The sequence below is a fragment of the Palaemon carinicauda genome, chromosome 3 (genome assembly GCF_036898095.1).
Source record: "Palaemon carinicauda isolate YSFRI2023 chromosome 3, ASM3689809v2, whole genome shotgun sequence".
Taxonomy (NCBI): Eukaryota; Metazoa; Arthropoda; class Malacostraca; order Decapoda; family Palaemonidae; genus Palaemon; species Palaemon carinicauda.
Genome location: NC_090727.1, coordinates 259,756 through 272,313, shown reverse-complemented (window position 1 = coordinate 272,313; position 12,558 = coordinate 259,756). Strand labels below are relative to the sequence as shown.

At 41.9% G+C, this 12,558-nt stretch overlaps 2 protein-coding genes across 2 annotated transcripts; both read left to right on the top strand.

Annotated features, from left to right (window-relative positions):
* The first annotated feature begins 259 nt into the window (after positions 1-259).
* Positions 260-1,902, top strand: LOC137638887 (protein PBMUCL2-like). The gene is made up of 3 exons (XM_068371293.1): positions 260-341; positions 1,156-1,260; positions 1,532-1,902. The coding sequence occupies exons 1-3, from the start codon at positions 260-262 to the stop codon at positions 1,900-1,902; spliced, it is 558 nt and encodes a 185-aa protein (XP_068227394.1).
* A 6,002-nt stretch (positions 1,903-7,904) lies between these two features.
* On the top strand, positions 7,905-8,624 carry LOC137638886 (octapeptide-repeat protein T2-like). Its single transcript, XM_068371292.1, has one exon. It carries the CDS (start codon positions 7,905-7,907, stop codon positions 8,622-8,624), a length of 720 nt encoding a protein of 239 aa, XP_068227393.1.
* The last annotated feature ends 3,934 nt before the right edge of the window (positions 8,625-12,558 follow it).

Here is a 12,558-nt window from a genome sequence, read left to right as displayed (position 1 = left end):
GACCTACTACACAGATGGCACTGTGGATCCTAGAATTCAGACAACAGGAGCTGCAGTATACTCCAACAATGCCTCCACCATGCAAACAGAGCTTGTTGTAATACAGCAAGCACAAAAGTACTCTATTGAAAACGAAGAAGGACCTGTAGTCATTCATAATGACTCAAGATCCTCAAGGCAAGCCTTGCAACAAGCAAAGAATAAAGAAAACAAGGCGCTAGGCTACTAGCTGATATCAAGTCACTACTATATCAGCACAATGAAAGAAGCAGACCTTCAACCCTCAACTGGAGTCCCAGCCATATTGGAATACCAGGGAATGAGAAAGCAGATGAGACAGGGTACAGGGTACAGCATGCACTTCAACAAATATAAAAATGAAATAAAGCCATAGCTCAAAGAAAATATGATCAAAAACCTACACAAGTCGATAGAAAATAGTTCTCCTTTTTCTACCACATGGTACAAGTGGGCCACAGATCTGCTGCCTCCCCCCACCCCCACATTGACAGACACACACCAAGAGGACTGGATGTAAGTATTCACAGACCCAAGCTGGGATACAAAGCATATTGGGAGAGTTTAGAAAACAATGTAAGACCATGTGCACAGGCCCTCCTGCACTACCTGCTAGAATGTAGGGATGACAGCGCAACTGAGGGGTAACCTACAAGCAGACGTTAACTCACAAAACGTCATGCAAACTACAGCCAAACTGGTAAAAGATATTGTTGAGAATTTTGAAATCCACAGACAGTTGCTTTTAAACCTACCTCCACCGAGGTAACGTAACCTGTGAGAAACTCATCAAAATTCATCTCATCCCTCACTGCAAGGCGCTATACACATCATCTTCTGCCTTTTTTCCATAACCTTTTCTACTACTAAAATACTCAGCAGGGACCCTAGGGAGTAAAGGGTTGGACAACCCTATCTGCAATATGTCTCTGCTAGGGAGTAAAGGGTTGGACAACCCTATCTGCAATATGTCTCTACATTTCAAAGGCCCTACAATCCTTCAAACTACCACTATCCGAGACATGATGGGCCCCCTTCCACTACCAACATCATCTTTCCTCTGTTCACATCTGTCTCTACAACTAAACACTTTTCAAATTTCCTTTTGTTTAACAACTGACCTTCTAAATTTTTCAGATCACCTACGGGTCGAACAAGGGAAAGGTCCGTGCCAACAGAAATTATTGGCTTCAATACCACCACAACAACAAAAACAACAAGCCCAAGATTCATGTCCAACAAGTAAGGACCAGGGAGGGCTAGGCAATGGCTGCTGATAACTCAATAGGTAAATATGTATACTTCTCCCCTCAAACCTGGCGTACAAAGATGGTAAGGTTACAGAAACTACAAGAAAATATCGAGCTTGAGCTACCGAAATTCTATCTTGACCGAAGGTGTGAGAGCGCCCATGAGCTAAATGGGAGACCATTTAGAATAATTATCCCAAGATTAGCTACATTTTCAACAGTAAGGTGACTCCTTTCATCTAAATATTTTATATCCATTCTAGAAAACCCTCTTTCAGCTTCTGCAAAACTCACAGAAAACCCTCTTTCAGCTTCTGTAAAACTCACAGAAAACCCTCTTTCAGCTTCTGCAAAACTCACAGAAAACCCTCTTTCAGCTTCTACAAAACTCACAGAAAACCCTCTTTCAGCTTCTGCAAAACTCACAGAAAACCCTCTTTCAGCTTCTGCAAAACTCACAGAAAACCCTCTTTCAGCTTCTGTAAAACTCACAGAAAACCCTCTTTCAGCTTCTACAAAACTCACAGAAAACCCTCTTTCAGCTTCTGCAAAACTCACAGAAAACCCTCTTTCAGCTTCTGCAAAACTCACAGAAATAGCATTGATAATATTTTTAGCTTTCTGTACACTTTGAGAAACCTCAGCCTTCGCAGGGTCGCCAGAATTTAGCAAGTAAAATAATTGATACTTATTTCATGATGAAATCAGTATCCGCTAACTTGGCAACACTGGGTAGCCGGTTCGCCGAACTCAAGAAATCCCATGAGACGGTTCTAGCGAACCGGTTGAATCCCACTGCTGCTTTTAGTGCTTCTTTTCTAGATTTAGCAGAAATCACATTAGAAGATTATGGTTTTAATACAGTAATTTCTATTGTTATACCAACCAGTTTTGTTCATTATACTTCCTAATGTTAAGGGACCTTTACTCAAATTTTTGACTATTTTATTTAAATTTTATAATTTTCCTCCAATTACGTAATAATCCTTTATTAGTTGGGCCAGTGTTACCGACCACCAAAGAACCCTATATTCTTCTTCACTCAAGGAATAACTCTTTACTGGAATTGTTCAGTGGCTACTGGTAAGATTAGAAGACTCTTTAACTGTGGTAAACACCTCTTCTAGGAGGACACTCCAAAATCAAACCATTGTCCTCTAATCCTGGATAGTGCTTTAGCTTGTGTAACATGGTCTTCCAATGTCTTGGGTTAGAGATATCTTGCTTGAGGGTACGCTCGTATTTACTATTCTATCTCTTCCTCTTGTTTTTTGAAGTTTTTATAGTTTATATATGAAAGATTTATTATAATGTTCTTACTGTTTTAACATATTCTATTTAAATTTTTCCATTACTGCTTTGTAGTTTATTTACTTTCTTTCCTCACCGGCCTTTTTTTCCCTGTAGGGGCCTAAGGCATTTAACATCATGCTTTTTACAACTAGGGTTGTAGCCTGGCTAGTAATAATAATCTGTTTATGTACGTTGGCATCACGAACTTCTGTTACGTTGACTATGTTGATGATGTTAGTTCCTGGTCGTTTAGTGAGGAAACCAAGCTAGTGTTTTTATAACCCCTCCTCTCTTGTTCAACATATCATGCCGTTTTTTTTTTTTTTTTTTTTTTTTTTTTTTTTGCCATTTGAAAACCCTAATTACTGTACAAGAAGAGGAGAGCTTGTAGGACTGCACAATTTTAGAATAAATGGAGAGCACGCTCTTGTCAACAAATGCCACACTAATAATAATAATAATAATAATAATAGTAATAATAATAATAATAATAATAATAATAATAATAATAATAATAATTTGAACCAGGGATTGTTAACTTTTTCGGTTCGCATATCTGACTATGTGAGATTTGGCACCACTGTGTTCATATTTGAGATTTGGCACCACTGTGTTTGTTTACGTTATAAGAAACATGTGATGCGCAGTACGCACTTCTGCTGTTTTGCGCAGATTTGTTTACAGTTCGAAACCCAGTGATTGATAAACATCTCTGACATTTGGATTACAATTTTCTGGACGTAATTTATCAGTGACTAAGGTATGTTATGAAGTATAGAAATGTTGGGTGCTTGATAATGATTATATTTATGTAATATTACCATTAAAATATAAATTGTGGCCATGGGTATGTTTTTGCCCCTGTTTGTGTGTGTGTGTTTCTGAATATCTTCCTGGCCACAATTTTAATCTTAGAGTAATGAAACTTGCATGGATTAAGTGTTATGTAAAAAGCTGGAAAGGATTAAATTTTGGAAGGTCAGGGTCGAAAGTCAAGGCGAAGTAAAATGTCCATTTCACGTAATCAGCCTCAAGTTTAGAAATCGTTGTCACAGACTTCAAACTTGGTTCATATTTAAGTGTATGAAAATCCTTGCCAATTAATACATGTTAGGGTTAAAGGTCAAGGTCGAGCAAGAGGTTGAGAAAGAAGCTGCCTAGGTGGAGGTCTGCACTCTTTTGAGTGCCCCTCTATTTTTGGTCTGAAAGAAGGCAACATGAAACTAGTTTTAGTATTTACGAAATATGATGTAGTGTTACCTTTCTTCACACAAGCGGTGGTTTTTTTTTTTTTTTTTTTTGGCACTATCTATGAGTATCAGTGCATAACTCCCCTATTTTCAACCCCATTGCTAAGATTACGGCTGTCTAGGTGGGTCTCAGGCCGTTAGGTAAAGACGCATTTTTTAGGTTAAGGGGAGGAAGTTTAGACTAGATGGTGATCTAGGCACGTGGCCCATGTCCTTGGTTATACAAAGGCTCCAACAAAACACATGGTCTGTCGGCATTTGTTTGTCATGAAGGATGTAAAGTAAGGAGTTGAGTCTCAGGCCGTCGGGTAAGGACACGTCTTTTAGGTTTAGGGGAGGAAGTTTAGTCTAGATGGTGATCTAGGCACGTGTCCCTGTCCTTGGTTATACAAAGTCTCCAACAAAACACATAGTCTGTCGACATTTATTCGACATGAAGGATGTAAAGTAAGGAGTTAAGTCTCAGGCCGTTAGGTAACGAAACGTCTTTTAGGTTAAGGGGAAGAGGTTTAGGCTAGACAGTGTTTTAGGCATGTGTCCCTGTCTTTCGTTATACAAAGGCACCAACACAATACTTGGTCTGTCAGCGTTTGTTGGAGATGGAGGATGTAAAGTAAAGAGTTGCCCCAGTGTTAATAATGAAAAGGTAGATACCTGTATATGTGTCATGATATTCTGTGAAATATAATCACATTCATAATGTACCTAGAGTGTATGATACTAATGATATCATAATATTAATGATAATGATAATAAGAAATAATAAAATAATGCTATTACAGTGTAGGCTATACCCTAATAGTAATAATAATAATAATGATAGAAAAATGTTATTAGGCTACAGTGTATAATATTAATGATAAGAAACTAATGGTAATAACAATAATACTAATATTGTAATAGTGTATAATAGTAAATACAAATCTAGTAAAATTATAATAATACAATAATAGTGAAGGTAATGATGATAATAATAATAATGAAAATAATAATAATCAGTGTTATAGTAATAATAAAATGATGATAATGATAAATATTATAATAATAAAAGGATAATGATAATAAATTAAAAATAGTGATGGTGATGATGATAACAATATTAGTAATAATAGTAATGAAAATAATAATAATCAGTGTTATAGTATTAATAAAATGATAATAATAATTATTAAGTAATAAGTAATATTAATTTTATAACATTTGTTATTCCTTCAAGAATTTTGAATGTTTCTATTAGCTGTCCCCATAGTTGTCGAGGTTGTAGGTCAGATAAGTTCTAATGTTCCGTTGTCCGCTGATGTCTGAATTGTCCTAGTGTTGAGATTAGTGTGATGGCCCTATCTTGTACTGCTTTAAATCTATCTATGTCCTTCTGAATACTTGGAGCCCAGGGTGGACTCCTTATTCTAGATGCGGTTTTACTAGCGATGTGCACAGCTCCAGTACAATGTCTTTGTTTCTGTATTTGAATTGTCTCTTTATGTAACCTATTAGTTTTTTTGGGCTCAGGCCATGTCGTCCTGATGGAAGTACCTTTAGGGTAGCTTCCTAGGGTATGTTTGACTACGATGATATTCCCAGAGAATTTACCTTAAGGTATCCAGAATTCTAACTCCTGGAGCGAATATCCCTAAATAAACTAACATGGTATATCGCATAATATCAGAGGACGTATTCTTGACACGCCACATAGCAATCTACACCCCGAATAGAATTAACACTTCGAGGGGTCAAAGTGGCAAGAAAACGAAAAACGAGAATGAAAGGAGAGCCGTTAATAAGGTACCTCTCCTATCCCGTTTCGAGTGTGTGCACAGCGCCGCCGACGGTGCCATCTGCATTCCTTTTTCCGTAGCTCAACAACTCGGTGTTTATCCCTGTGTTTTCTCAGTTTCTATGCTCTCTTTTCAACTTTTATGCTCTGTTTGGTAAACTTCAAATCTTTGCTATATAATAATAATGTTGATATCTTCCTCTTGGTCTACCCTTTCTATTTCATTATATAGAAATAAGTAATCTGTTTGTGGGTTACTATAACCTATGTGCATAACTTTGCGTTTCCCACAGATGAAAGGCATTTGTCATTTTCTGGACTATTCTCTCAATGTAATTAGGTCCTCTCTGAGTTCAGAGCATTTATGCTTAGTTTTGTATGAGCAAGAAAGGTGCCCGTTTACATTGCTCTTCAGTAAGGCTTCGACAGATCTATCCTTCGGATATTGAGAAACATGCACATAATTTTCACCATCACAGTCACTCTGAATCTCTAAACTGCCAACAAGTTTTCAGAACAGTTCGAATTTTAAACATAAGACTTACCCGGTAGTTATATAGCTTACGTCCCTGGCGTCACGGCAGAAAATTTAAAACCTGCGCCAATCGCCGATTGGATAACCAGGTTTACCACCTGCGCGCCCTCCATTGAGGTACCTGGAACCATTCCATGATTCCTCAGATCTTCCCTGCCGCCGCTAGCGGCGACATCTTTGGATATTCTACTCGCTAATTACCTGATATTATTGCTGTTCACTTTGGTGATGTACAATAATATGGTTTTGACTCTCGCTTGTTTGGATTTTCTATTGGATACTCTTGATTTACTTTAGAATTTTGATATTTTGACCCTTGTTTGTTGATCTCTTACAAATTTTTCAAAATGCCCACCCCCCCTTTAACTTTTAGTGTGTGTGTGAGTGGGTGTTGTGTGTGATACTGCCACATACATCCATGTGATAAATGTAATGGAGGGTGACAATTTAAACCAGCAGGTTCTTTAAAATCCCGTATAATGAAGACAAACGGACATAAATGTGACAAGCAGCGGGAAGCAGGTCCATGCTTGTCGATACAGTGACCACTGAACAACGACTGACTACTATATGCACATGGCGGAAAGAAAAGCAGTGTTGACACATCTAATTACATTGTTGCCACGATGCATAATGAAAAAGTGGTCTTACAGTATATGTAATTGGAAAAGATAAATGGAAATAAATATTCTTCTACAAAATAATAATAAAGCAAATGTATATTAATGTTCATAAACTGTACATAATGTAAATAATATACAGCATAATATTAGATATCTATACAGGTGTAAGACCCGTTTGGCTAAGGCCTCAATTGATCCACATTCGCTCTGCGTTAAATGCAGAGGTAAAGTATGTGAGTTGGGTGATAGGTGTGACGAATGCAATCTATTATCTGAAAATGAGTGGCTAGAGTTTGACCGCTACATGCGTAAACTAGAAAGAGATAAGTTGAGACGTAGTTCTTTTCGTTCTTCTAGAGACTCTTCCTCTTCCCATGTCACCGAACCTTCCCCTGTAGTGGTAGTTTCTGATCCCACTATCGTTACTGCTAATGAGCTTATTCTTAAAGATATGATGGTATCTATTCAAGCTTGAGCGCGAAGGTTGAATCTATCGCTGCGGACAGAACGCAATTAATGCCTGATGTGAAGCAGTTAAAAGGTGACAGTGCTAGAAGTTCAGTGAACTTATTTAGTGCAATGAAGGGTGCGCCTGCTCGGTCTTGTCGTTCTCCTAGTCTTAGACCTCTTCCAAGCTCCCCAACGAGAGGCTTTAGCTCCCGAGCAGATGTCCCCTCGAGTGTTTCTGTTAACGTTTCCTAAGACGTTCGCCCTCACCATAGGAAAGGTGAGGTTAAGGTGATTTCATCATCCTCGGATGACGCAGTTCCTAAAAGAGGCTGGCGTCAAGCGTCCAGACCTCTTAAGAGGAAATGGATAAAGTCAACCAGCGTCCTACCAGGACACCGCCAGCTCCTGGTTGTAGCCATTGGAGCAGTCCAGAGCATTTTCCTTCCACCGAAGAGAGCTCGCCTGCCAAATGTCCTGCAAAGACGTTGGATTCTGTAAAGAATCGTCCAGTTGTTGGGCAGTTGTCTGAACCGGGCATGACCTCAGTTCACGCTCCTCCTCCGCCATCAGATTGGTTTTTGCCCTGTGGATGCTCTGAGCATTCTTTGAGCGGCGTGGAGAGCGAACCTGTGAGCGACGTGACGTCACCTGTATCACAAGTTGACCCGAATCTTAATATGATACAAGAGATGCAGCAGAGACTCTTCAATTATGCAAAGCTACCAAGCTACAGACAATAAAAGGGTAGCGTGCCTAGATCCTGAATGTCAGGAAGCTTCCTCTCTGGACGCCAAGCAGCGCAAGGCGGTGAGTCGTGAGACCCTTTATGACGAACGTTTGGACGTCTCCCCCTTTAAATGTCCTAAAACTGTTCCTAATAAGGAAAGTTGGAATAATCTTGACCCTGAACTTCAGGCAACCAAATGTGACGCCAGGCGTCAAGCAGCCAGTCATGACTGTGAGTGTCAAGTGACCAGACGTGACGTCAAGCGACCAACAGCACGAAGCGTCGAGCGTCCTACAGAACGTGACCTAAAACGTCCTACAGAACGTGATCTTGAACGTCCAGCAAAACATGACGTTGAGCGTCCTACAAAGCGAGGCGCCGAACGTCCTAATAAAAGTGATGTTGAACGTCCTACAGGAAGTGATTTCGAACATCCAGCAAGACGCGATGTCGAGCGTCCTCCAGAGCGAGGCTTCGAGCGTCCTACTATACGTAGCATTGAACGTCCTACAGGACATGTTCTAGATCGTCCAGCAAAGTGTGACGTTGAGCATCCAGCTAGACATGACGTCGAGTGTCCTACAATACAGGACGTCGAACGTCCTCCAGTATGCGACGTCGAGCGGCGAGTAGCCAGGCAGGACGTTGAGCGTCAAGGGGTATGCGGCGTCGAGCGTCAAGCAGGACGCGATGTCGAGCGTTAAGCGGGATGTGACACCGAGCGTCGAGCTTCCTTACACGAAAGTCAAGAAAGGAATCATGACTTTGAGGATGCGAGCTTCGGACTTCATGATGAACTTAGTCAAATGAAGAGTCGAGATCAAGAACTTTAGTTCCAATCGCTTGGATCGCGAGCGTTTCACCGAGCGTCAAGGGGCTTTGTCAGAGAAAGACATTGACGATCACCTTTCCCCTGTCGAACTGTTTGAGGAGTTATCAGAAGGAGAAGACTCCAAAGTTTTTTCGTCCTTCTTTGGATCTGAAGAAACTCATGAAAGTTTTCAACGATAGGTTTCCAGATTCTTTTGTGCCCGTTGCTCCATGTTCGCCACCATCAGAATTCACGCTTGGGAAGACATTGAAGAAGTCTCCTTTTACCAGAATGGTTCTGTCACGATCATCAAAAAGAGCTCGTAGGATGATGGGAGACTGGATGGAGTCCAAAAAGGACCAAGGGAAAGCAGCCTTCGGGTTCCCTCTGACTAGATTAGCATCTAGGTCTAGTATCTGGTACGATACGGGAGAAGTTCTCGGCTTGGGAGTTCCTGCCTCTGCCCAGGGAGATTTCCCAAGTCTAGTAGACGCTCCCCGTCGATCGGCCATGAGGAAGACCAAGATTCTCTGGTCTACTTCGGAGTTAGACCATCTTCTCGAAGGCGTCTTTTAGAGCCTTCGAGGTTTTCAATTTCCTCGATTGGACTCTGGGAGCCTTAGGCAAGAAGGTTTCTGCTCTTAAAGAAGGTGACTCTTCTAGTTTAATCTATATCATGTCCTGTATGGATAAGGCGTTACGAGACGGATCGAATGAGTTGGCAGCGATTTTTGCAGCAGGAATACTTAAGAAGAGAGTTCAGATGTGTTCGTTTCTGTCTCTTGGGGTTACTGTACTCCCTTTCAGAAATCAGAATTGCTATATGCTCCGCTGTCTTCCTCTCTTTTTCCGCAAGATCTGATTAGAGAGATTTCTTCCGCATTGACTCAGAAGGCCACCCATGGTCTGGTCTCAAAGACGGCGAGAAAGGTCCTACCATCCTCCTTCTCTAGCCGCAAACCAAAGGATGAAACACCTTGTTTCCTTTCCTCACTGGGCTATTTTCCCTGTTGGGGCCCCTGGGCTTATAGCATCCCGCTTTTCCAACTAGGTTTGTAGCTTAGCATTTAATAGTAATGATAAGGGTAGGCCTGTGCCGCTCTTGCCTGTTGGGAAGCCTCCCACAGGCAAGAAGGTTCAGAAACCTGCCGAGGTTCCCAAACCCTGAGGGATGCCTGCTGCCTAGTGGGTTCTGTCTCCATGCAGGTAATATGGCATAGTTCCTTTGGGTTCTGATCATGCTTCTGGTCTTTTGAACCCCTGTGGGTTCACATGACACAATCCCTGGAGATCCCATCAGAAAATCAGCGATAGAGTTCCTGGGGTTCCTCGTCACAACGATCCCTTAGGGTCACGCGAAATAGATTCACGATCCTTTAGGGTCGGGAGAAAGGCATTCACAAAATAAATTCAAAACCCATAGGTTCTCGTCACGCCGAATCTCTCGGTTCCAGCGATCCAGAGCTTTTTTCTGAAAACACTATGGTTAACCTCCCCTCCCTACGGGGTGGGTCTTCCAGTGTAGCGTGACTTGTTACGTCACAATACATTCCCAGCTGATTACTATGTCAGCTAGGCTGGTCTCGCCAGCACCGATCCTTTCGTTTTCTAATGAATAACCGTCATCTTCCCTCCACCCTAGCACTTTGAGTGGTTGGGTTAACAGGGGACTTATGATCCTTTCTCGTCATCGAGAAACCCTCAACTGCCGGTATGGAAACTAGCGGGGAATGAAACATTTTTTACAATCCAGTTCATTTCCCCTGGCAGGCCTTGCCTGAATTAGACAGTAGTTTTCTTGCTAGCGAGAGTGTTCGATGACAACTCCTTCAGCTAAGCGGTCGAGGGCAATCTATGTCTGGTCTTGTTGAAGCAAACCCCCACATACGAGACTTCACCCTTTTCGGGAGACACTTGTTCCTGAGAAGTTTTACGTAACTTCAACGGGTGTTGTTAAAACTTCATAAAGGCCGTAAGCCTTCCCGGAGCATGCGCTCTATCCTAGACAAAACTTTGAGGGTACAGTCATAAACTCGGTTTCTACCGTTTGATTGAGTCAGCCGCATCCCATCATCGTACCTCGGGTACAACTACTTACCGTTTTACACGATAGACTTCTGAAACTTTTTATTTTATCCTTACAGGGTTATTGTCTCAAGCAATTAGTCCAAAGGAGCAGTGTTAGCTTACGATAGCAACAGCATGAGCAGCTTTTCATTACGTTTACGAACGTTTCAAACCCCGTCCACAGCGAACCATGCATCCTTGTCTGTGTATGAACGCTGGCTAGCCTCTCACCTAAAGAGGAGGGGCAAACCAAAGGAGAAATGATCGCTTCTATAACTGTATATTTTGTTTGAGAATGTATGCGCTCTCATTCAAAAATTTGCTACAGCTAGTCAACGATAAAAAATTCCTTGGGCAATAATGTTGCGATTCGTCGCACATACACTATTCCCGCAACCGGATCTGTTGCAAACGTTTCCTGGAGGCAGAGAATACACATGTACTAATGCAGATGGGCAAGTAGGCTACATATGCGTGCAAGCGATCTTTCTGCCAATAAGGGCTATATACATCTTGCAACGAGAACTCCGTTCTTTTAAGTTGTATAGCTATATTGTATCCCTTACTGAAACCAGGTTCTTCAGCACATTACTTAGCTACTTTCTTGTAACCAGACATACAGCATTTACGTTCTGGCTTCTTAGAGCACTTCTTCCTTTCTCCCGATCGGAAGTCATAGTCTCCTACACGACTTTGACCGGAAACTTCTCATAAGCATATCTGTTCCCTAGTAAGGAACATTCAGTACTTATGCTAGTTTACCGATTGGAGACGGAGAAGTACGAACGTTTTCGTCCTAAAAAGGAGGAATCTCCATTACACACGTTTTCAACGTTCTGCAACTGAGTTCTGGACACAAATTTAAATCGGGCTACGCATGTATGCTTGTCGTGCTCACTGTTCGGTGTTACTACTCTGTAGTCGACTTATGCTTATTACGCATCCAACAATAGTTTGAATATACATCTCAATCTCTTCTTGTGGTTGTGGGATGCGTATGGTAATTACCGACCGGTCTCCTGTCCATAAAGCGATCTCTATGGAGGTTTGCTCTTATAACATAAGCTGCACTCACTCACTGGTTTACCGTTTGGTATCGGTCTTATTCGGACAATGCCCCCTAGATTGGTGGCAGTTGGAGGGAGAACAGGCTCCTCTCCTTCAATGCAAGAATGTGAAAATAGTTGCACGTCTTGACATGACCTCGAGATGTGTTTATTGCTATGCAAGCTTCCCCCCGCCCGCTGGACAAACCGCGGATGGTGTGTGGCAGACGAGAGCGTCTGCAAAGAGGCCAATCTTCTTGTCTCCCCTCTGGATCTGATGCTCTCTTTGATGCATCAAAAGAGGAGGTGGGGGCCATATGCCGCACTATTCCATCTTCGTCCGTTACCCTGATTCAGAAAGATACCAGCATTCATCGCTCTGAGAGAACCATCTAGCAGTAGGAAGCCTCAGATGGACAGAGGACAGCTAGGTGCCCCCATCCGCTTGCATCATTCCCGGTACAGGAATGTGCTTGCAGATAATCTGAACAGGACCACTCAGATAGTGGGCTCCTGGTGTCTTTGAATCATCTTGTAACCAACAAAGTGTTAACTTTGTGAGGTCCCCAGACTGTGGTCTTATTCGCAATGGCCCTGAAATTCAGACTCCCGCTCGACCGTTCCCCCGTCCCGGAACACCAGGCCCCTCGAACAAGATGTATTCCAAAATCGGTGGGGCAGCTTAGAGGTGAACGCTTTTTCCCCCATTCGGTC

Coding starts and splice junctions, on each gene's coding strand:
- LOC137638887 (XM_068371293.1), top strand. CDS start 260: ATGAAAGAAGCAGACCTTCAACCCTCAACTGGAGTCCCAGCCATATTG. Junction 342..1,155: donor GAGAAAGCAGATGAGACAGG/GTACAGGGTACA, acceptor TAAATTTTTCAG/ATCACCTACGGGTCGAACAA. Junction 1,261..1,531: donor CCAAGATTCATGTCCAACAA/GTAAGGACCAGG, acceptor TATCCATTCTAG/AAAACCCTCTTTCAGCTTCT.
- LOC137638886 (XM_068371292.1), top strand. CDS start 7,905: ATGCAAAGCTACCAAGCTACAGACAATAAAAGGGTAGCGTGCCTAGAT.